The 21,638-nt window shown below is 42.4% G+C and overlaps 1 protein-coding gene across 1 annotated transcript in view; it reads left to right on the plus strand.

Annotated features, from left to right (window-relative positions):
• thsd7aa (thrombospondin, type I, domain containing 7Aa) overlaps nucleotides 1-21,638 on the plus strand; it is a gene marked incomplete at both ends in the record, with an annotated part of 204,039 nt that overhangs the window by 88,690 nt on the left and 93,711 nt on the right. Inside the window, 2 exons of the mRNA XM_084080528.1 lie at nucleotides 3,489-3,695; nucleotides 19,551-19,745. Of these exons, the coding sequence (XP_083936654.1) occupies nucleotides 3,489-3,695; nucleotides 19,551-19,745 (402 nt within the window). The remainder of the gene's footprint in view (nucleotides 1-3,488; nucleotides 3,696-19,550; nucleotides 19,746-21,638) is intronic.

A 21,638-nucleotide genomic window follows, 5' to 3' on the forward strand; every position in this document is an offset into this window, starting at 1 on the left:
GGGTCCAGTTTCACTTTCTTTTAACCCTCCCATTACCTGAGCCTTTGTGTGAATGATTACCCATGATGCAGCCTGGGGTGATACACACACACACACACACACACACAGCCTGCCAGGGGGTCACAGGGGTCACTAACACACAAACCTGCAGCTTCTCTTTGTTCAAAATGAAGCATCACGCCTCCTGACAGGATCTTTCCCACATATCCTCTGTGATCTCTCAGCCCCGACGGTGTGTCCGTTATATACGGCCCAGACAAGTGAGTGATCCCTGATTGAATTGGATTCCCTGCACCCCTCGACTCATCTTTCTTCCTCCCTCCCCCACCTCCCCCCCTCCTCCACTGATAAAAGGTTCCACCGGCGTGCGGAGGAGGAGACACATGACAATACAGGTTCAGCTGACCTTGCTGATTAACCCATTTAGACCGGGAACGCACCTGTGTCATTTTTTTAAAGATTTATTTGGGGCTATTCAAAAATAGCAGATCTACAAGCTCGTAGCGCGGCACCGAGTGCCGCGCTATGAGCTCGTAGATCTGCTATTTTTGAAAAAAAATCTTGAACAATTTGTCTAAATCTTTGAATATATATATATTTTTCAAAGCGAACATTTGTAACTCAAATCTTTGCTTCTGGGAGGTCCCTGGAACACAACATTTTACAAATGCTCGCTTTAAAAAAATACATATTAAAAGATTTGCAAAAATCTTTGAATCGCACCGCGTGCCGCGCTATGAGCTTGTAGATCTGCTATTTTTGAAAAAAAATCTGGAACGATTTGTGTAAATCTTTGAAAATATATTTTTTTCTTTCAAAGCGAACATTTATAACTCAAATCTTTGCTTCTGGAGGTCCCAAAAGATATGTTCAAAGATTTGCAAAAATCTTTGAATAGCACCGAGTGCCGCACTACGAGCTTGTAGATCTGCTATTTCTGAATAGCCAAAGAAATCTTAAAATGACACAGAATCGTTCCCGGGTTTTAATGGGTTAAATAAAGGTTTTTGGAGGAAGGTGGGGGGGAAAGAAAAAGGAGAAAAGAGGCGATGAGGGGAGGATAGATTCCAACACGTTCTCCTCCACACGCGTCCTGGAGGCTCCCCGCCGTTCGGGCGCTCTTATCGGTCCCGAACAGAGGCCCTGGATTAGGGCTGGGCTGGTGGGTGGATGACCTTGGCTTGAGGCCCCCCAGTTGTTAACACCCCCCCCTTCCTTTCTCTTTACCGGGCCCTGCCTGCCTACAAACCCCTCCCTCACCACCCCCGCCCCAACCCGTGTGCCCTTGAGCAGCACAGCTCATAGCCCCCCCCTCTTACAGGAGCAGCAGTGAAGGTCCCAGCTACATTAACGGGACGTCTCGGTGACATTAGTCACTTTGGATTAAACGGCGACGTAACGAGGGAGGAGAGACGATAATGTTCATTATAGCTGAGGAGTGTGTGGAGCCGTTTCCTGTGTAATTTCTGTCAACTTCAGGGCTTAACGCGTTAAGACCGGGAACACATCTGTGTCATTAGACTTATTTGGCTATGCCAAAAAAATAACAGATATACAAGCTCATAGCGCGGCACCGAGTGCCGCTCTATGAGCTTGTAGATCTGCTATTTTTTGGGGGAAATCGCGAACATTTGTGCAAATTTGAATATATATATATTTTTTTTTTTCTTCTAAAAGCGAACATTTCTTACTCACATTTTTGCTTCTGGTGATTCTACAAATGTCTTCTTTTTTTGTTTTACGTATGTTACTATACAAACTTTTTTCATGTCCAGGACCCCCAAAAGTATATATGTATTTGGCTAACAGACCCCCATCTCAAAATATTTTGTTCCAGGGACCCCCCCAGAAGCAAAGATTTGAGTTTTCAAATGTTCGCTTTAAAAAAGAAAATATATATATATTCATAGATTTGGACACATTTTCAAGATTTGACAAAAAATAGCAGATCTACAAGCTCATAGCTCATCTATGAGCTTGTAGATCTGCTATTTTTTTTTTAATAGCCAAAGAAGTCTAGAAATGACACACATATGCGTTCCCGGTCTTGAGGGGTTAATGGGGCTGTCATGTGGAATGTGGTGTTATGGTTGTCATCATCAGAGACGCTGCTGTGAAAGCGCAGAGTGCAGCTAATGTGGTTACAGAGGCACGTTGAGATGTGCGTGTTTCAGGAACAGAGTCGTCGCAGTCAGGCGGACAAAAACCTTGTACACGCAGGAATGATATACGCACACCAACGTCCTTGTGGTGTTGTCGGCCCACGGCGGGAGAATCCGATATAGTCAAAAGATATAGAAAGATATAGTCTTCGAGAAACAAGAAGGTGGAAAAGCACACACTGGTTAGCCTGGTAAACCCCTCCCCCTTCGGGAAATATCATTTGCATTTGATTTGAAATCATATACAAATGAGATTTCCGGAGGGGGAGGGGTTTACCAGGCTACATACACACTGGTAGCCAAAGTGCCGATAATTTTATTCTGGACGCAGAGTAATGAAAACCAACGTTCTCAAAGCTAACTGCCTTCTTCAGGGCAGTTAGCTGCCTTCTTAAGGGCAGTTTGAGGTTGTAGATCTGCTATTTTCAAATGATTTTTATAAATTTTGAACTTGTGAAATGGGACATTCTGCATAATGAGTAATTGTGCTTTCAGTACCTTGAGTACATGTTGATACCAGTAATTTTGTACTTTTATTCAAGTGCATTTTGAATTCCGGACTTTTACTTGTAACAGAGTATTTATGTATTGCAGAATTGATTGAATTATGGCGCCGTGGAGATGTCATTATGGCGCCGTGGAGATGTGGAAGGCTGCCTAGCTGAAAGAAGCAAAATGAATTTCACTAGCCTTTTACCTGTAACTGACATTGTTTTTTGCTTGTAACTGACTGTTGTGACAATAAACCCTGATTCTGAAAGGAATAAAGCCCCAAAATACATAAACAAATAAAAAATAATAATCACACCCAGTGTGAAGTGGGCGGTGTGGTCATCACACACACTATGCACTTTTTAAGTGCATAGTCCTATTTATAGGGCTATGCACATGTGTCATGTGTTTCACTAGCCAATCACAGTCCTGAATAGAGTCAGCCAATCATATTACAGCTAGTGGTCATCACAGTGATGGAAGCTCACTTAAAGAAAAGTATAGATTTGCATTGAATGTGTAGGGGTTAGGGGTGTACACTGGTGGCCAATCACGGTGCAGGGTTAGGGGGGACAATGGTGGCCAATCACAGTGCAGCGATGTCGATGTCCAAACCTCACATATAGGGGCGGTTACACCACCCAAAAAAGAAATAATGGAGATATGAGGTTTATTCTGCGACAGAACAAAGTGTTCTCTTCAGATCACACAGAGGGGAAGAATAAGAAGAAGGGAGAAAGGAGGGGGAGGAGGCTGGTGATTGGTTGAGGTTGTTGATGTTCATCATCACTTCATTAACTTCCTGTTGTTTCCTCTGGCTGTTTGAACACACAGGGTTCAAGCTGAGGAAGAGGAGGATCGGCAACGAGCCGACGGGCGGCACGGGGAACTGCCCGCACCTTGTGGAGGCCATTCCCTGTGAAGAGCCCAGCTGCTACGAGTGGCTGCTGCTCCGCCTGGACGACTGCGTCCCCGACGACCAGAAGAAGGAGTGCGGGCCGGGCACCCAGGACCCACAGGTGCAGTGTGTCAACAGTGATGGTGAGTTTTAGAACACATAAGAACCTAGCCTCGCGTGGCCAGACAATATCACACGACACACTGCGTGGATATTAGTCTGGTCCCTATCAACGGTAGATTTTTTTCCAAGGGGCGGTTACAAAAAGATCCAAACGGACTCTATTGGTTAGACGTAAACCAATCAGAGCAGTGCTTCCTTGTACGAACCAATCAGAGCAGTGCTTTCTTGTGATAAGCCCGCCCACATTTGGATACTGGGCCCTGGTTGGTTCCGCACAACTGCGGAGGGAGAGAAATGAAATCTCTATGGAGGGGGGCCAGACCTAATCTGCCGAGGGCTAAAGTGCATGCAATTTTGCAAAGGCAGATTCGTCTGGAACCAGGCTAATAAGAACCTAATAAAACACAGTGGTGGACAAAAGATTACTCAATTTATTTACTTAAGTAAAAAGTATCAATACTGCAATATAGAAATACTCTGTTACTAATAAAAGTCTGGAAGGCACCACCAAAATACATTTTAGTCGACTAAGACTAACAGTAAAACGTTTCAGATGACTAAAATATGACTAAAACTAAATGGAATGTTATTCAAAAGACTAAAGCTGAATCAACATTTGCTGTCAAAATCAACACTGATACCAATACTTATGTACTTTTACTCAAGTACATTTTGAACACAAGACTTGTTTACTTGTAACAGAGTTCTTCTACCTTGCAGGTATTGATACTTTTACTTAAGTACAACTTTTGAGTACTTTTCCCCCACTGGTTCTCCGTTTACTGTATAGCTGATGATACAGGCCGTTTAGCCTTGTTTCGTTGTGAGGGCGTTGCTGATTTATTTTCCCCCACGTGAAAGAGTAGCTTCTATAACAGAACGTTTTGTCCCGTTTTGCACCATATTTGCCCGTTTTGTTCTATTCTAGGTGAAAGGGAGACAGGAAAAGGGACACCTGTGTTAGTCCTCTAGGTCATCAACAATAACACAATGAACCCTCACACGGTACAAGAGAAACGTTGAATAAAGCCAAGCAACGTTTCAGTCGTTGAAGACCTTCCTCAGGCATATAAGGGACATTCAGTTTCAGCTTCACCCAGCTGAGGGCTGGGTCCTTAACACATTCAATAAAGGACGGTGTCATTTTATATGTTTAGCTATAACCATTATTTCATACTTGGGCTATTCAAAAATAGCAGATCTACAAGCTCATAGCGCAGCACTCGGTTGTACATCTGCTATTTGTTTTCCAAAAATCATAAACATTTTTTGCAAATCTTTGAATATAATGTGTTTTTTTAAAGCAAACATCTTGAACTCAAATCTTTGCTTCTGGGGGTTCTACAAGTCTAAATGTATTCTATTTTTTATTTTTTTTAAGAAAAAACTTTCAAGGACATGAAAAATAGCAGATATACAAGCTCAAGCTATGAGTTTGTAGATCTGCTATTTTTGAATATAGCCAAAGAAATCTTAAAATGACACACGATGTGTTCCCGGATTGAACGGGTTAAAATGAAAAATGGTGAGAACTACAGTAGTCTACAGTATATGCAAATATACTAAAGTCCAGTACGAGTCAGAAAGCCAAGAACAGAACAGAACAGAACAGAACATATGGGGGTCAGGCCTGATGGCTACTGTCTGGCACAGAGGACAGTGGAAGTGTCTTTGTTTTTACACTGTGTCCCCGGGCCGGCCGGTCGGTCTGTCTGCATGTGTCCAGGGACAGTTTAGAGGTTCTGGGTCACGTTACTCAAACTAAACCCACACATCCATGCCAGGCCCTGCCAGGCTACTTGGCTTTGGCCTTGAAAGCGCATTGTGTTTGGGCCTCGGCCACGGTGGCTCCTCGCCCCACATTGTAATGACTGCTGTGGGAACATATAGAGAGGATGCTCTGCTATTGTTTAGTGTTGGAGTGTGTGTGTGTGTGTGTGTGTGTGTGTGTGTGTGTGTGTGTGTGTGTGTGTGTGTGTGTGTGTGTGTGTGTGTGTGTGTGTGTGTGTGTGTGTGTGTGTGTGTGTGTGTGTGTGTGTGTGTGTGTGTGTGTGTGTGTGTAGGCACATGTGCGTGTGGTTATGTATTGCACTTTTTGTGCAGATCCAAATAACATAATTCAAGTGGGTGGGCCTGTTACTGTTAGGACAATTTTCTTGGTTCTCACAATATATATATACTAGAGGTCCGGCCGGCCTATGGCCGGCCGACCCCCTAGCCGCGCACGGGGCTCTAGGGCTGTAGGGGCGCGCTTATTTTGGGGTACTAAAGATTCATGTTTAGGGGTTAGGGTTAGGGTTAGGGATAGGTTAAGGGGTTAGGGTTAGGTTAAAGGCTAAAAGGATGTTGTATTTAGAGGTTAAGTTCAGGTGTTGGGTTTAGAGAGTTATATGCCTGATTTATACTTGAATTCACGTCGGTGTCATGCACCAAACATATAGCCGATCTACAAGCTCACAACAACTAAACGCATCACGCTGCAACGTGTTGTGAGCGTTGTAGATCGGCTATCTTTGGCTTCAAGGTTAGGGGTTTAAAAATGGAAGCAATCAGTAGAAACGGCATTCATGAAATCAGAGTCCAAAAACATGGATGTCCTCACAACACAAGTACATTGATATAAACCTGTGTGTGTGTGTGTGTGTGTGTGTGTGTGTGTGTGTGTGTGTGTGTGTGTGTGTGTGTGTGTGTGTGTGTGTGTGTGTGTGTGTGTGTGTGTGTGTGTGTGTGTGTACGTGTGTTTCATTTCTGTGTTAAATTGAAGCCACACAAGCCACAGCCTGCTGCCTGGTCTCTGGGGAAGCGGTACAACCGACTGGCTGTAATTGTGCTGGCTGAGAGAGAGGAGGCACGACACCCCTGGCACAGCCTGAGGGAACACACACACACACGCGCACGCGCACGCGCACACGCACACACACACACACACACACACACACACACACACACACACACACACACACACACACACACACACACACACACACACACACACACGGTGAATGTGAGACACAGATTATCCGGTGTTGATGCATCATTTGTGTGTTTGTTTGCTCGTTGCTGTTTGGACAGGGTTCATAATCCTGCCTGTAGCTCATCTACTGTAGGAAGAGGAGCTTAATGTGTTGACATTGTGCACTGTGTGTCGACTCTTATCACTGTTGCCATCCATTTGGTTTAACCACTTTAAAACCTGCTTGGTTGGAGTCCCTCAGGGGCCTCTGTCTTCGCTCTGCATTAAATATCTTCGCTGGAAATCACGATGCGTGAGCTTGTAGATCTGCTAGTTACTGATGCGAGGGATTTCCCACAGTACTGATGCTGGGGTTTAAGTGTTCAAGTCACAATTAGAGCAAGTTTTTTTTTCGGTCCTAGACCACTGATTTCCTATATGTTTTGACCCATATTTTGTCAAAATTCATGGTGGATGTACCATATACTGTATCATTTGAAAAGAAAATGTATACATGTATAAATAGCAGATCTACAAGCTAACACTTGTCACATTGTGATGCATTTTGGACTTGTAGTTCTGCAATTTTTAAAGCAAAATGAACAAATATCAGTATCGGCTGATCGGCCAAATTGTTATTCTAAACATTGGTATCAGAATCAGCCCAGAATTACCATCATCTATTTACAAATAGCCGTGTGTGCGCACGCGCGTGTTTGCGTGCGTGCGTGTGTGCGCTCATATGCCCGTTAGTCTGGCTTGTTTTCATACACCTGGTTGCGTATTTCCCTCTCAAAATCTGGCAACACTTGGTCCCTATAGTAACAATTCTAATCACCCAAAGCCAAAACACACAAAACACCAATTCCATCACTTCCTCTGTGTCTCCTCCTAGGAGGCCATGATCGCCACACAAAGCAAACATGTGTTATGGCGGGTCTTACAGGAAACGGTGCACCTTCAGAGGGCTGCTGTAGCACTGATGCATGTTTAACCTATTAAGACCAGGAACGCATCCGTGTCATTTTAAGATTTATTAGCAGATCTACAAGCTCATAGCGCAGCACCGAGTGCCGCGCTATGAGCTTGCAGATCTGCTATTTTTGAAAAATGTGTGTGTGCACATCTTTGATATGTTTTAAAGCAAACATTTTTTACTCTGATCTGTGCTTCTGGGAGGGGGCCGGGGGGGTCCCTTGAACAACATATTTTGAGATGGGGGTCCACGGCCACAAACCCCCATCTCAAAATATTTTGTTCCATAGCGCGGCACTCGGTGCTGCGCTATGAGCTTTTAGATTTGCTATTTTTGAATAGCCCAAAGAAATCTTAAAATGACACAGGTGCGTTCCCGGTCTTAATGAGTTAATGTCATTAGGGTGGCGGGGGCCATGAGGCTGCAGACACCATGCTTAGTCTGATTCCACTGACTTGATTAAAACCTAATCAAATGAGCCTGTGATAATGGAGGCGCAGATGGAAGATGATCTAGAGGTTTGGTAAACAATGAAACCAAGGTAACTAACTGTACAATCATAATCTAACACACTAACACTGTGTTGGGGGACCCGTTGTGGGGTTGCGGGCCCATTTTTATGGGCTGTGACTCGTGAGTAAATATCCCCAGTTTCTCTACGATTCAATGATAGATTAAACATTGTAACGTTCCTTAAGACCTTTTTTTTTGTCTCCGCCGCAGGCCTAGCGGAGACCCCTGGAGCACAGATTAATTTTAAATTCAACCAAAATGGCATCTGATCTGTGCGTGTACGTGTAACGCCCGGGATTCGAACCCCAGGTCTCCCGCGGGGAAAGCCAACTTCTTAACCACAAAGCCATAGGGATATCCGTATCGCTCGGGGGAGATTTTAGACTTCCAGGCCATCAGGTTGAGGTAGTGAACCACTCTGTTACATACAATCAGACCAGATCAGATCAGAGTGAACATACAACATGGTAAATTTGAATATACCAGTGTGAACATACATATAGTAGGATACTATCAAACAGTTATAGCATCGACCGAACACCATGCTATCTAAATCACGTTGTTAACATTTTGTGGGTCAAGCAAAAAAAAACAGTACAGTGTCTATTTAATTATGGTGAACAAGTAACAGACATATATCTACATAACTGATATCTATTCAAAAAAATGAAATAATAACAAGTGAAACAAGGAAAAGGGAGTGCTAAGGGGGTGATCTGTGTGTGTGTGTGTGCGTGTGCGTGTGCGTGTGCGTGTGCGTGTGTGTGTGTGTGTGTGTGCATGCGTGCGTGTGTGTGTGTGTGTGTGCGTGTGTGTGTGCGTGCACGCTTCCGTGTATGCGTGTAGTGTGTGCGTGTGCGCGTATGCGTGTGCACGTATCGAGGTTTTGAATATGGCAATTATATGGAGATTCCTCAGCCATAGCGTACAGCTAGCTGCTAATGAGGGCTCCAGGGAGATTGAGTCAGAGGATGTGAGAGAGAGAGAGAGAGAGAGAGGGAGAGAGAGAGGGAGAGAGAGGGGGGGGGTGTTCTTTACTTGTCAATTGGTTTCCATATTACGGTCATAATCAAGGCGTCCATTCACAGGCTGCCATGACGGCTCCATGTAGAATGCTTATTAGCCGGCGCTGTGTCGCTCATCTCCTCTCAAACCACACGGCTCAGGCCTTCCCTTTCAACTAGAACACACAGTAATCACACTGGAGGATTTGAGAAGAGCTCAGGAAGTCATATCTAACCCGTCAAGAGCGGGAACGCATCTGTGTCATTTTCAGATTTCTTTGGGATGTTCAAAAATAGCAGATCTACAAGCTTGTAGCGCGGCTTGTAGATCTGCTATTCTTTTTTAATCGTGAAAATGTGTGCAAATCTTTGAATATATATATACTTTTTAAAGCGAACATTTTTTACTCAAATCTTTGCTTCTGGGGGGTCCCTGGAACAACATGTTTTGAGATGGGGGTCCGTGACCAAATAGATATTATTTTGAGGGTCCTTGACATGAAAAAGGTTTGAAAACCACTGATATTATTATAGCAACATACATGTTTTCCCCCAAAGAACTGTAAGGATTTAGAAGACATTTATAGGACCCCCAGAAACAAAAAATTGAGCTACATTTTTTTGTTTTGAAATTATATATATATATATATATATATATATATATATATATATATATATATGTATTCAAAGATTTGCACACATTTTCACAATTTCTCAAAAACAGCAGATCTACAAGCTCATAGTGCGGCACTCGGTGCCGCGCTATGAGCTTGTAGATCTGCTAGCCCAAATACATCTGTATTTAGATCTGCTAGCCCAAATACATCTAAAATGACACAGATGCGTATCCCGTATTGAATGGGTTAATACAGTTAGTTCCGTTATTATCGCCCCAGAAGCCCCGGCTCTGATGATTTGTCTAGGACGAAACACAAAGGTTCTGCAGGAGAACCAAAGGAACAAAGGATTATTATAAGAAAGGACAAATATATCGTCTCCACCGTCGGCGGCCCGGAGACCTTGTATCTCTATTTTCATAAAATAATGGGGTACTTCAAACTACAACAAAAATCAGGCCAAGGACCCCTCAGCTGAGACAGAGCTGAATGAAGCAGCTGGGACCACCTACTACATATATTGTATAAAACTGTTTTAAAGATTAAACTTGTTCGTACATTGAGCTTCATATACTTGTTTGACAGCTCTATCATCAGTGTTGTTTTGTTTACACTTGATCTCTCCCATCAATATGTTGGATTCATGTTCATGTGTATTTTTCAGACATTTAACCACTTAAACTGTCAATACATAGTAAACGTAACCTTCGGCTCTGTACTTAGTCCGCTCTTTTCCCCCCTCCGAACCAAACTTCTTCGCCCCAACATAGCCGATCAATAAGCTGACGTTGCAGCCCTGTTCATCCGCACACATACTGACTAGGCCTGATCACGTGGCGACTGTGATTGGCTAGGCCTGATCAAGTGGCGACTGTGATTGGCTAGGCCTGATCACGTGGCGACTGTGATTGGCTAGGCCTGATCAAGTGGCGACTGTGATTGGCTAGGCCTGATCACGGGGCGATTGTGATTGGCTAGGGCTGATCACGTGGCGACTGTGATTGGCTAGGTCTGATCACGTGACGGAAGCGTAATGTAGCCTCCGTTGGCATGTTAGCATTAACATGGGCTTTCCCATAGACGATGCCAATAGTAAGCTAATAACCACTAAAAGCTACGGACCAGAGCGTTGGGACCCCCACCCCAGCGCAGCGAATGCAGGTTAGGTTGTGACCTCAGACGGAGTGAGGCTGAATACCATTTCCGGTTAACTCTTTCACGATAAAACGTTCTCTGTTACACAACAACAAAAACAACATGTAGGCCTACCACCGATCTTTTAGGTTGTGACCTCAGACGGAGAGAGAATGAATTCCACTTCCGGTTAACTTTTTCCACAACAAAACATTTACCCTTATTCCAAATAAACTCCACACATTATACACAATTAATCTCTACTGTCTCTATCGCTGATGTGCGTGCCAGGCTACTAGAACCTCTAGTTTGTTTTGTTTTTTTACATTTCCTGAAAAGTAATGGTTTTGCACATACAAGCTTTCCACCTGAGAGTGAAGATATAGCACTTTAACACCTCCATATATACCTCTTTACCCATTTCCCCACTAGCCCCGTATTCCTTGGAGAAATTCTCTTCTAACTTGACCCATTTCTTTCTTTCTATGTGGGGTAACACATCCAGGTACAGCAGGTATTATTTATACTCCGTTGCACCTTCCACGCTGCTTTGCCTTGTTAGCGTGAAGATCAGGGCTTTGTCGGCAAGCAACGCCCGTTACCTACAGTATGAATTATACAGACTTGCTTAAGTATAGCCTCAGTTTTCCCAGTGAAAAAGGATTTTAAAAAATGGGTCAAGGTGACCCTGGTCTTATCGTTCAGAAGCTGCTGTTGCTGTTATTATGGCTCCCTGTTGAATCAATGGGATTGTGCACAGCTAGCCTCCATGCAGCATGTCAGCATGGATCCAACACAGCTTTACGACACATTATATACCTCTGTGTGTGAGCAGAGAAGCTTTATGACACATTATATACCTCTGTGTGTGAGCAGAGAAGCTTTATGACACATTATATACCTCTGTGTGTGAGCAGAGAAGCTTTATGACACATTATATACCTCTGTGTGTGAGCAGAGAAGCTTTATGACACATTATATACCTCTGTGTGTGAGCAGAGAAGCTTTATGACACATTATATACCTCTGTGTGTGAGCAGAGAAGATTACTCCCTCTGGAATACAACCAGACACCAGGTTCTGTCTCTTCTGGGACAGAACCAGACATCATGTTCTGTCTCATTTGGAATGGACTCTGTGAATTAACTAAATAGATTTAAAGTAATGCTAGGTAACTTTTTCAATAAAACTAAAGTTAAATTGTATATCTTTTGTGAGTGGCAAATGTTTCACAACACCCACTCCATGAATTTCACCCCCGAAAGCCTTTTATTTATATATTTTCTATTGAACATGGTTGGGGTTGACTGTCCCGCGAAAATGACGTCATCTGGCCGGAAAATGGAAGCGGAAATGCACCGGTTTCCTGTTTGGCCAGGAACTACCGTGCTAATAACAAAAAGGAAACTCACGCTGATTTTAACAGATTGTATGATTTGAAGAACGAAAAAAAAACAGAAAAAGAAAACACAGCTCACGGTAACTAAAGCTCCACTGGCTAAGAGAAACGATCCACAGATTGTATAAAACAATTAAAAGAACGCTTTTTGAAACACTTTCGTCTTCCGGTGAAAACCAATGGAATTCTGGGTAACGCAATGATAAACAAACGGCCTGCAGTGACGGTAATGACCAGCAGAGGCTGCTAAAAATCGTTTTTTGGAAATTTGCACTGTACAGCTTTAAGTTAGGAAGATAGCCCAACTCACGCTTTGCCACTAGGTGTGAAATGGTACACAAAATGGTCTCCAGATTTGGCATCGTTGAATTCTGCAAACTTCATATGTTTACTGGGTGTTAAGGTTTCACAAGAGAGTGTTGCTGGGACAGAGATGGAGTAAGAGAAATAAAGTAGATTATTAATCTCTCTGAAAAAAAGCCATCTTAGCGTCAGAATGTTGGGAGAATGTCGTGGCTTGTGGTTCAGAAGTTCAGTGTTCACGCTCACTCTTCCATTGGAATGAATAGACTGCTTCCATAGACCAACCTGCTTCTGGTCTCCTGAAGAGGCGGGTCAGCCTACGTCACGCAGATAGCGGGGAAGTAAACCGTATAGATGGCGTGTCTTTCTTTCCTATTTGTCTTGGCTACCGTTATGCACAGAGCCTATTAACCCATTAAGACCTGGAACTGTGTCATTTTTAGATTTGAGCTAAAAAAAAAGCATTATGTTACACTTTGGGTTATTCAAAAATAGCAGATATACAAGCTCATAGCGCGGCACTGAGTGCCGCACTATGAGCTTGTAGATCTACTATTTTTGAAAAATCGTGAAAATGTGTCCAAATCTTTGAATATATATATATTTTTAAAGCGAACATTTTTAACTCAAATCGTTGCTTCTGGGGGGTCCCTGGAACAAAATATTTTGATGGGGGTCTGCGGCCAAATACATATAATTTTGGGGGAAACTTGACATGAAAAAGATTGAGCACCACTGATATAGAAACATACGTTTTTCAGAATACTGTTGAGATTTCGGAGACATGTATAGAATCGGCTTCAGGTCTCAATGGGTTAAAAGAAGGTTATCTTCCAGAAGGAGAGCAGGTTGTGTTGCAGGTTTTACATTAGTACATCAGTGGAGGAACAGACGGAAGGTATGAAGGTGTGTGTAACATTTAAAAAAAGAAACAGAACGCTGCCTTTGATGTGTTTGTGTTGTTGCTTTGCCCTGGGCAGAGCGGCAGAATGACATCTACACACTCTGTGTGTGTGTGTGTGTGTGTGTGTGTGTGTGTGTGTGTGTGTGTGTGTGTGTGTGTGTGGAGGTGTGATGAATTGGTTAGGAAACGCTGCTGCTGCATCCAGCCAGAGGCAGAGGAAGCGTTTAATGGTGGATGTACAGTATATACTGTATAATGAATGTGTGCGCCGAGTCATTTGCATTGTAAATGCCTGCTGTGTTTTTTCTACTAAACCGTGTGTGTGTGTTTATTATTAAAAGACCCTCCAGCAAGACGCTTTTTCCTCCTCCATTAAAGGCATAGTTCACCCAAAAGAAACATCTTTTTCTATGGATTAGTCACCCCATGGAGACTTGAATTCATGGATATTTTTGTTCTTGTTTTTGTCTCATTCCTAAGACAATAATTTGATGGCCAGCGGACCGGTAGGCAACGGTTCCGGTAAGGAGACACAAAGGAGACTCTTTGTTTCTCCTACCGGAACCGCTGCCGGTCATCAAATTATTGTCTTAGGAATGAGACAAAAAACTAAACAATATCCATGAATTCAAGTCTCCATGGAGTGACTAATCCATAGAAAAGAATATTTGATACCTGGAACGCATCTGTGTCACTTCAGATGTCTTTGGCTATTCAAAAATAGCAGATATACAAGCTCATAGCGCGGCACCGAGTGCCGCGCTATGAGCTTGTATATCTGCTATTTTTGAAAAATTGTGAAAATATTTTTTTAAATATTTGTTTCCGAAAAATTGTTAGGATTTAGATTTTTTTAGACGTGGCCTCAGGTCTTAAAGGGTTAAAGGATGTGAATGCACTCACTGGCTTCATTCAAAACTGGCCTGAAGTACAAATGGCGATAGGGATCCAAAAAACTACAAGGAGCGATAGGCATAAGGCGCCGCGCAAGATACAGGACCCTTCTAGTCACACGACACTTAGCCGATCTACAAGCTCACACCGTGAGGCCTTGTGAGCTTGTAGATCGTGTATTTTCAGTGTGTCGGGGTTCAGAATGTGACGGTGAATGAAGCCACGCCTCAGCAGCCTGGAAGCAGCTGTCACTGGCAACACCATCATCATCATCATCATCATCATCAGAACCATCAGTGTCATACAGACAGGCTAATGATCCCCCTCAGCATCCATCGTGTCAGATGGTAATGACGTTAAATGTGGGACTGTGTTGTTTACATGTTAGTGTGTTTGTGTTTCTGTGTGTCAGCATGTCAGTGTGTACCCAACACACACACTGACACGCTGACACGCACACACATACGCACGCGCGCGCACAAACACACACACACACACACACACAAACACAGTTAAACTATTTATTCATGTCCACACACAGGGACACACGGTGTGGTAAAGGTTACATTCACAAACTCGTGGATATAATTATGTCCTCATGACACAACACACACTCAGGTATAGCGTGGGCTGTTGGTAGATTCCACAGGTGAGAAGTGCCTTCTTGTATGCAAGCTACATAGTCCACAAAAGTTGCAAATGCATCCACTCAGGGACGTGCACAGATAGACTCTAGGTGGTGCTAGAGCACCTGCCCTTTGCCCTCTTGACCAGAAGTACCCTTTTCAAAAAAGGGCACAGCAGGTGTCTTCAACAGGGGGTCCGGGACCCCTAGGGGGTCCTCAGAGTTACTACAGGGGGTCCGCCAAATCTTTATGTGATATGATTTTTCTTTTTACCGTAATCACTCGAAACCTAGCATCCCTTTTCTGAGGAGAACTTTAGCCAAAAATAGCCGATCTACAAGCCCACAACGCCTCGCGCTGCGAGGCGTTGTGGGCTTGTAGATCGGCTATTTTTGGCAAAGAGGTATAGGTGTAGAGGGAAAAAAGAGCAGACCAAGTAAACAAAAAAAAGGTATAATTTACTTGAGCACCTGCCCCTCAAAATGTCTGTGCACGCCACTGCATCCACTGCAACGACTACATTGACGATAGTTGGTGGTTACAACGGGGCAGTTTAACGTCATGCCCAGGACACACACACACACACACACACACACACACACACACACACACACACACACACACACACACACACACACACACACACACACACACACACACACACACGTACGCATGCATGCATGCACACATGCACGCGCACACACAAACATAATTTCTTCTGCAAAGTAACTAATAACTAAAGTTTTCAAATAGTTGTAGCGGGGTAAAAGTACAATATTGTAGTGGAGTAGGAGTAAAAGTACTGCAAACTGGAAATACTCCAGTAAAGTAAAAAAAATACCTCAAAAGTGTACTTAAGTACAGTACTTGAGTACATAGTTACTTCACACCACTGGTCAAGTATAGCCTGGGACCAGACGAATCTGCGGGTGCAAAAAAAAAAATTGAACTCTGCGATTTGGATCTGGCACCGCTCCATAGAGAATCCATTTCCTGCTCCAGAAGACGTGGGTGACCAATCAGGGCCCAGTATTCGAATATGGGAGACTGTAATTGGTAGTTGGTTGTAGGTCTAACCAATTGCGTCGAGGGCCATTGTTTAGATCCCGCCCCTTGGGGGAAAAAAACATCCTCATGGAAGCACCAGACTCATATCCACACAGTGATATAGTCTGGCTACGCCCACATTTCATGACCACAGATCGTGAAATAATCAATTATGTGTCATTAAAAAAGATAATCATTTGATAATCAACCACTAATTGTGATGTAATTGGCTGATTTGAGCGTGTTTGTTCTAGTCTGGGCTGACAAAATCAATGGTTTGCGGCTCTACGAGACGGGTCAGTGACGTGTGTGTGTGTGTGTGTGTGTGTGTGTGTGTGTGTGTGTGTGTGTGTGTGTGTGTGTGTGTGTGTGTGTGTGTGTGTGTGTGTGTGTGTGTGTGTGTGTGTGTGTGTGTGTGTGTGTGTGTGTGTGTGTGTGTGTGTGTGTGTGTGTGTGTGTGTAAAGCTGGATAAATCATTCAGAACAAGACGTCTTGACAGACGTCCGTGTTTTCAGACGTTCAGAGATCTTCCTCTAATGATGTCAAAGTGATGACTTATTATTGATGTAACATTTGGCTGACCTTCTCTTGAACCGGTGGCTAACCGCCTTCCATTCCGACATCTCACTACTCTGACTAGTGGCTTCCGCGTGCGGTTAGGGTTAGGGTTAGGGTTAGGTATAGGGTTTGTTAACGTCGGAAAGGCGACATGTAACCGAACCGGTGCTGTCAGGGTTCAGGCATTAAATAAACCCGTCAAGACCGGGAACACATCTGTGTAACCACTTTAACCATTATTTTATACTTTGGCTATTAAAAAATACAGATCTACAAGCTGCCGCGCTACGAGCTTGTAGATCTGCTTTTTAGAAAAATCGTGAAAATGTCTGCAAATCTTATTTGCTTCTGGGGGGATCTCCTAGATATAGGAGTTTCTATATCAGTGGTCCTGAAACGTTTGCCACGGACCACCCCATCTCAAAATATTATGTACTATGTATGTAATATGTAATATGTATGTTGTTCCAGCGAACATTTGTAACTCAAATCTTTGCTTCTGGGGGGATTCTACAAATGTCTTCTAAATGTTAACAGTTTTCTGAAAAAAATGTTGCTATAATATCAGTGGTGCTCCAACTTTTCTATGTCAAGGACTTGATATGGGAATGATATGTATTTGGCCACAGAGCCCCTCAGCCCCATCTCAAAATATGTTGTTCCAGGGACCCCCCAGAAGCACATATCGGAGTTAAAAATTTACTTGAAAAAAATAATATATATATATCAAAGATTTGCACAAATTGTCCACAAATTAACAAAAAACATAGCAGATCTACAAGCTCCTATATCTGCTATTTTTGAATAGCCAAATAAATCTTAAAATGACACAGATGCGTGGGTTAACAAATATATCACTTCCAAGCACCTGCAAAGCGTGAAACAGCCTCAAATCTATCCTGTCAATACTTTGAGCTACGTGACAGAAGCTGGTGTGGGAGACGAGAGCCTAGCGGGCTGCAGAACCCTCAGCTCGGTTGTCACTGATATGTGTGACTGTGTTGTTGTCCTAGCGCCAGGAGGATTTAACACCATGTCAACACGCTGTTTAATCAGCTTTATTATCCTCTCTGTCAGGTAGAAACCTTGTAAGTCCAAAAACGTTAATTTTCAGGAAAAGGAGTAAATAAATTCTCCTATTTTTTGAACGTTGTTGAAAAGTCTTGAAAGTATTTGAAAAAATGTGAATACGTTTTTCTTTTTTTTTTAACACAAATATTCTCTTCTGGTATATGTCCCTGGCACAAAACATTTTCAGATGGGGGTCCGTGGCCAAACGCATATAATTTTGGGGGTCCTTAATTGGCACAAAAAAACATTTGAGAACCGCTGATTTAGAAGGCATTTTGTAGAATCGGCCTCAGGTCTTATTAATGGGTTAAAACAAATTAAAAAGTAGTGAAAATTTTAGATTTAACGCTCAACACCGGGAACGCATTTGTGCTATTTTTAGTTTCTTTGGGCTATTCAAAAATAGCAGATATACAAGCTCATAGCGCGGCACCGAGTGCCGCGCTATGAGCTTGTAGATCAACTATTTATCTATTTTTATAGTGAACATTTTTGCAAATCTTTTAATATATATATATATTTTTTTTTTTAAAGCGGACATTTTAAACTCAATTTGTTGCTACGGGGTACATTTTGAGATGGGGGGGGGGGAGGAGTCAGCAGCCAAATACATAGAAACATAAAATAAATGTTGATATAGGTGATACAAGGTTTCTATACCTGACATCAATGCTTCAGGGAGGCAGTAATTTATACATTAACATATTTCTGCTTCATGTTAGCTGTCACTGAGGGACCGGCTTCCTCCTCCAGCCTCGTTGGCTGTAAATTAGACTTTTTTTTTGCTTCCATATAAACCTGCAGTTTTTTATTATTATTATTTATTCATGATGTCAGGGTATTGTCAGGATGCAGCTATTATTACCACAGCCTGTTCCCTCTTGGGATGAGGGAGCTGCAGGCAAACTGTCTCTCCTCTGTTTGGGTTTATTTTAGCTTCTGTTTATTATGAGAGCAGGAATATTTAACGGGAGATAAGGACAAGCAAACAACGGTTAATATGATGAGATTTTTTACACATGTCATAACAATGGTACGTAATCGTATGATCTATGTCAGGTGGAAGCCTATCCTTGTATGACCGTGTATGACTTGTACTTCCAATGACATCCAATGTAGTTATTATTTAATCACAAGATCTCGTTAATACTTTTCACTGGTTCAATATTTATAAAACCCACTACCCACTCCCCCCCCCCCCCCCCCCGCCCCCATTTTTAGTCGTTAAGCCAATTAATTCCGCCCCGCACACACTCCCTGTTGACAGGCTCCACCCCAGTGCCAATTATCAACCTCCTCCCCGCCCGGCTTCACATATCATTCAACATGCTGACTGAATAATTTATAATAATAAAAAATAATAATGAATGAGATTTTTTTTTTCCAATTCATGGAATTTCTTTGTTTTTTTTTTTGTTTTTTTACTTTATTTATGAAATTATTTAGATTTTTTTTAAAATTTGTTTCCAATTTATAAAAAATATAAAAATATTTGGGGGACGGTCCCAAGAATCGCTCCCGTTCCTCTGTCTGTGAAACACTGTACGATATGGACAGGAACGGACATACCGTTGGGCTAGGGTGGGCTGCAGACCAGGGGCCCCCAACTGGGGGGGGGGGGGGCTAAAAATAAATACAAATTAAAATAAAGTTGAATCTTTTTTATGATCAAATTGTAAAGTAACCCTACCGAATTAACCAAATTAAAGTAACAAAAACCCCAAATAAAAGGAAAAAAATCCCACAAAAAAAACGAGCGAGCAGAGGGGGGCCTCAAAAAATACTCTAGCCCAGGGGCCTCAACTCCTACAAATCCGGCCCTGAATGTGGATACGCTGTTTGACCGTGGCTTCTCCTCTCCGTCCTCTTCCCCAGGAGTGTACGTGGAGAGACAGCTGTGCCGCGACGCCATCCTGCCCATGCCCGTGGTGTGCGAGGTGCCCTGCTCCAAGGACTGTGCCCTCAGCCCCTGGACGCCCTGGACCCTGTGCTCACACACCTGCTCCGGCAAGAACACGGAGGGCCGCCAGATGAGAGCGCGCTCCATCCTGGCTTACAATGCCGGAGAGGGTGAGTCATCATCGTCGTGCTGGAGGAGTGTGGGTTGGTGTGGGACAGTAACTAGAGTACATTTACTTTAGTAGTGGAGTACAGTTAAAACCCCATTCAATCCTGGAACGCGTACTGTTGTCATTTTAAGATGTATTTGGGCTATTCAAAAATAGCAGATATACAAGCTCATAGCGCGGCACCGAGTGCCGCGCTATGAGCTTGTAGATCTGCTATTTTTGAAAACTATTTTTGAAAACTATTTTTCAAAACTATTTTTCAAAAATAGTTTTCAAAAATATTTGAAAAATATGTTTATATATATATACACACACACACACACACACACACACACACACACACACACACACACACACACACACACACACACACACACACACACACACACACACACACACACACACACACACACACACACACACACACACACACACCAGGGTTCATTTATTGGTGTGTGCCAATAAAAGAAAAGTGGAAATGTGAGTAAATGTATTTGAAATTGTGGATGTGCTACCTTTTAGGGATTTTTTTAAATTCCTTCTTTTGATGTGGAAACTAAGGGCATTTTGTCTATATTTGCAGCTAGTTTTAGTTAGTGTTATAAACATGCAATACAGTTTCAGTTAGTTATAGTTTTTTTAGTTTTTTTATTGTAGTTTTTATTTAGTTTAGCTAAGACAAATGTTTTTCAATTTTAGTTTTTTGGTTAGTTTTGGTTAACTCTATAATAATCTTGGTTCCTCCTCCACAGCCACGGCTAGGGTTGTGGCCTGGATCACTGTGATGCAGGGTAAGGCGTAGCGTAACGGCTCTGTCTTAGAGCTGGATAGAGAGCAAGTGGTTGTCAAACTGAAATAACATGTATACATCTGTCAGAGTTACAGACTTATATAAGGGTCCATTTAGAACCCTGAGAGAGTCCCCGGACCTCACTTTGAGAACCACTGCAATAGATAGAGGCCTTAGTATGGCTCCAGAGCTAGTACTGTAGTCAATGGTGGAAAGTAACTGAGTACATTTACTCAAGATCAGTTTTGAGGTACTTTTACTTTTGATTATTTAAATGTTTCAATACTTTTTTTTTCGTCTACTCCACTACACCTCAGAGGGACTTATTGATTTTTTTTTACTCCACCACAATTACTTGAAAACTTCAGTTATAAGTCAATTAGCAGATTTTAGATTATTATTACTAAACATACATTGGTCACTTAAGCCCTTATACGTGGTCTATTCAAAAATAGACAAGCTTCATACAAGATTAAAAAATTATAAAAAAAAACACAACCTCACAACATGTACCAATGCGTATATATGTAAGTATAGTTTGATGCCAATACTTTGGTACTTTTACCCAAATAAATATTTGAATACAGGACTTTTAATGTTAAGTATTAAAAGTCTGTATTTCTACATTGTGGTATTCTTACTAAGTGCACTCTGGCATTTAGATATACTGGATGTATGAGCAAAGTGCTTCAGTAGAGGTATTTGTATTTGTTTAATTGAGTAAAACTAAATCTGAGTACTTCTTCCACCACTGAGTATAGAGTCTGTGTTTGTGAATATGACTGTATCTGGAGACAGAGTGAGTGTTTTATTCAAAGTGTCAGAGCCTTCATGCATTAGAGATGCATTGAGCTCATACTGTAGGATTCTTTACAGCTCCTCTTTAACCCATTAAGACCGGGAACGCATCTGTCCTTTTAAGATTTTAACCACTTTAACCGTTATCTTATACTTTGGCTATTCAAAAACAAGCTCATCGTATGGCACGCCGAGCACCGCGCTGTGAGCTTGTAGATCTGCTATTATTTTTTAATCATGAAAATGTGTGCAAATCTTTGAATATATAGATTTTTAAAGCGAACATTTGTAACTCAAATATTTGCT

Source organism: Gymnoscopelus microlampas (assembly GCF_963454915.1).
Source record: "Gymnoscopelus microlampas genome assembly, chromosome: 15".
Taxonomy (NCBI): Eukaryota; Metazoa; Chordata; class Actinopteri; order Myctophiformes; family Myctophidae; genus Gymnoscopelus; species Gymnoscopelus microlampas.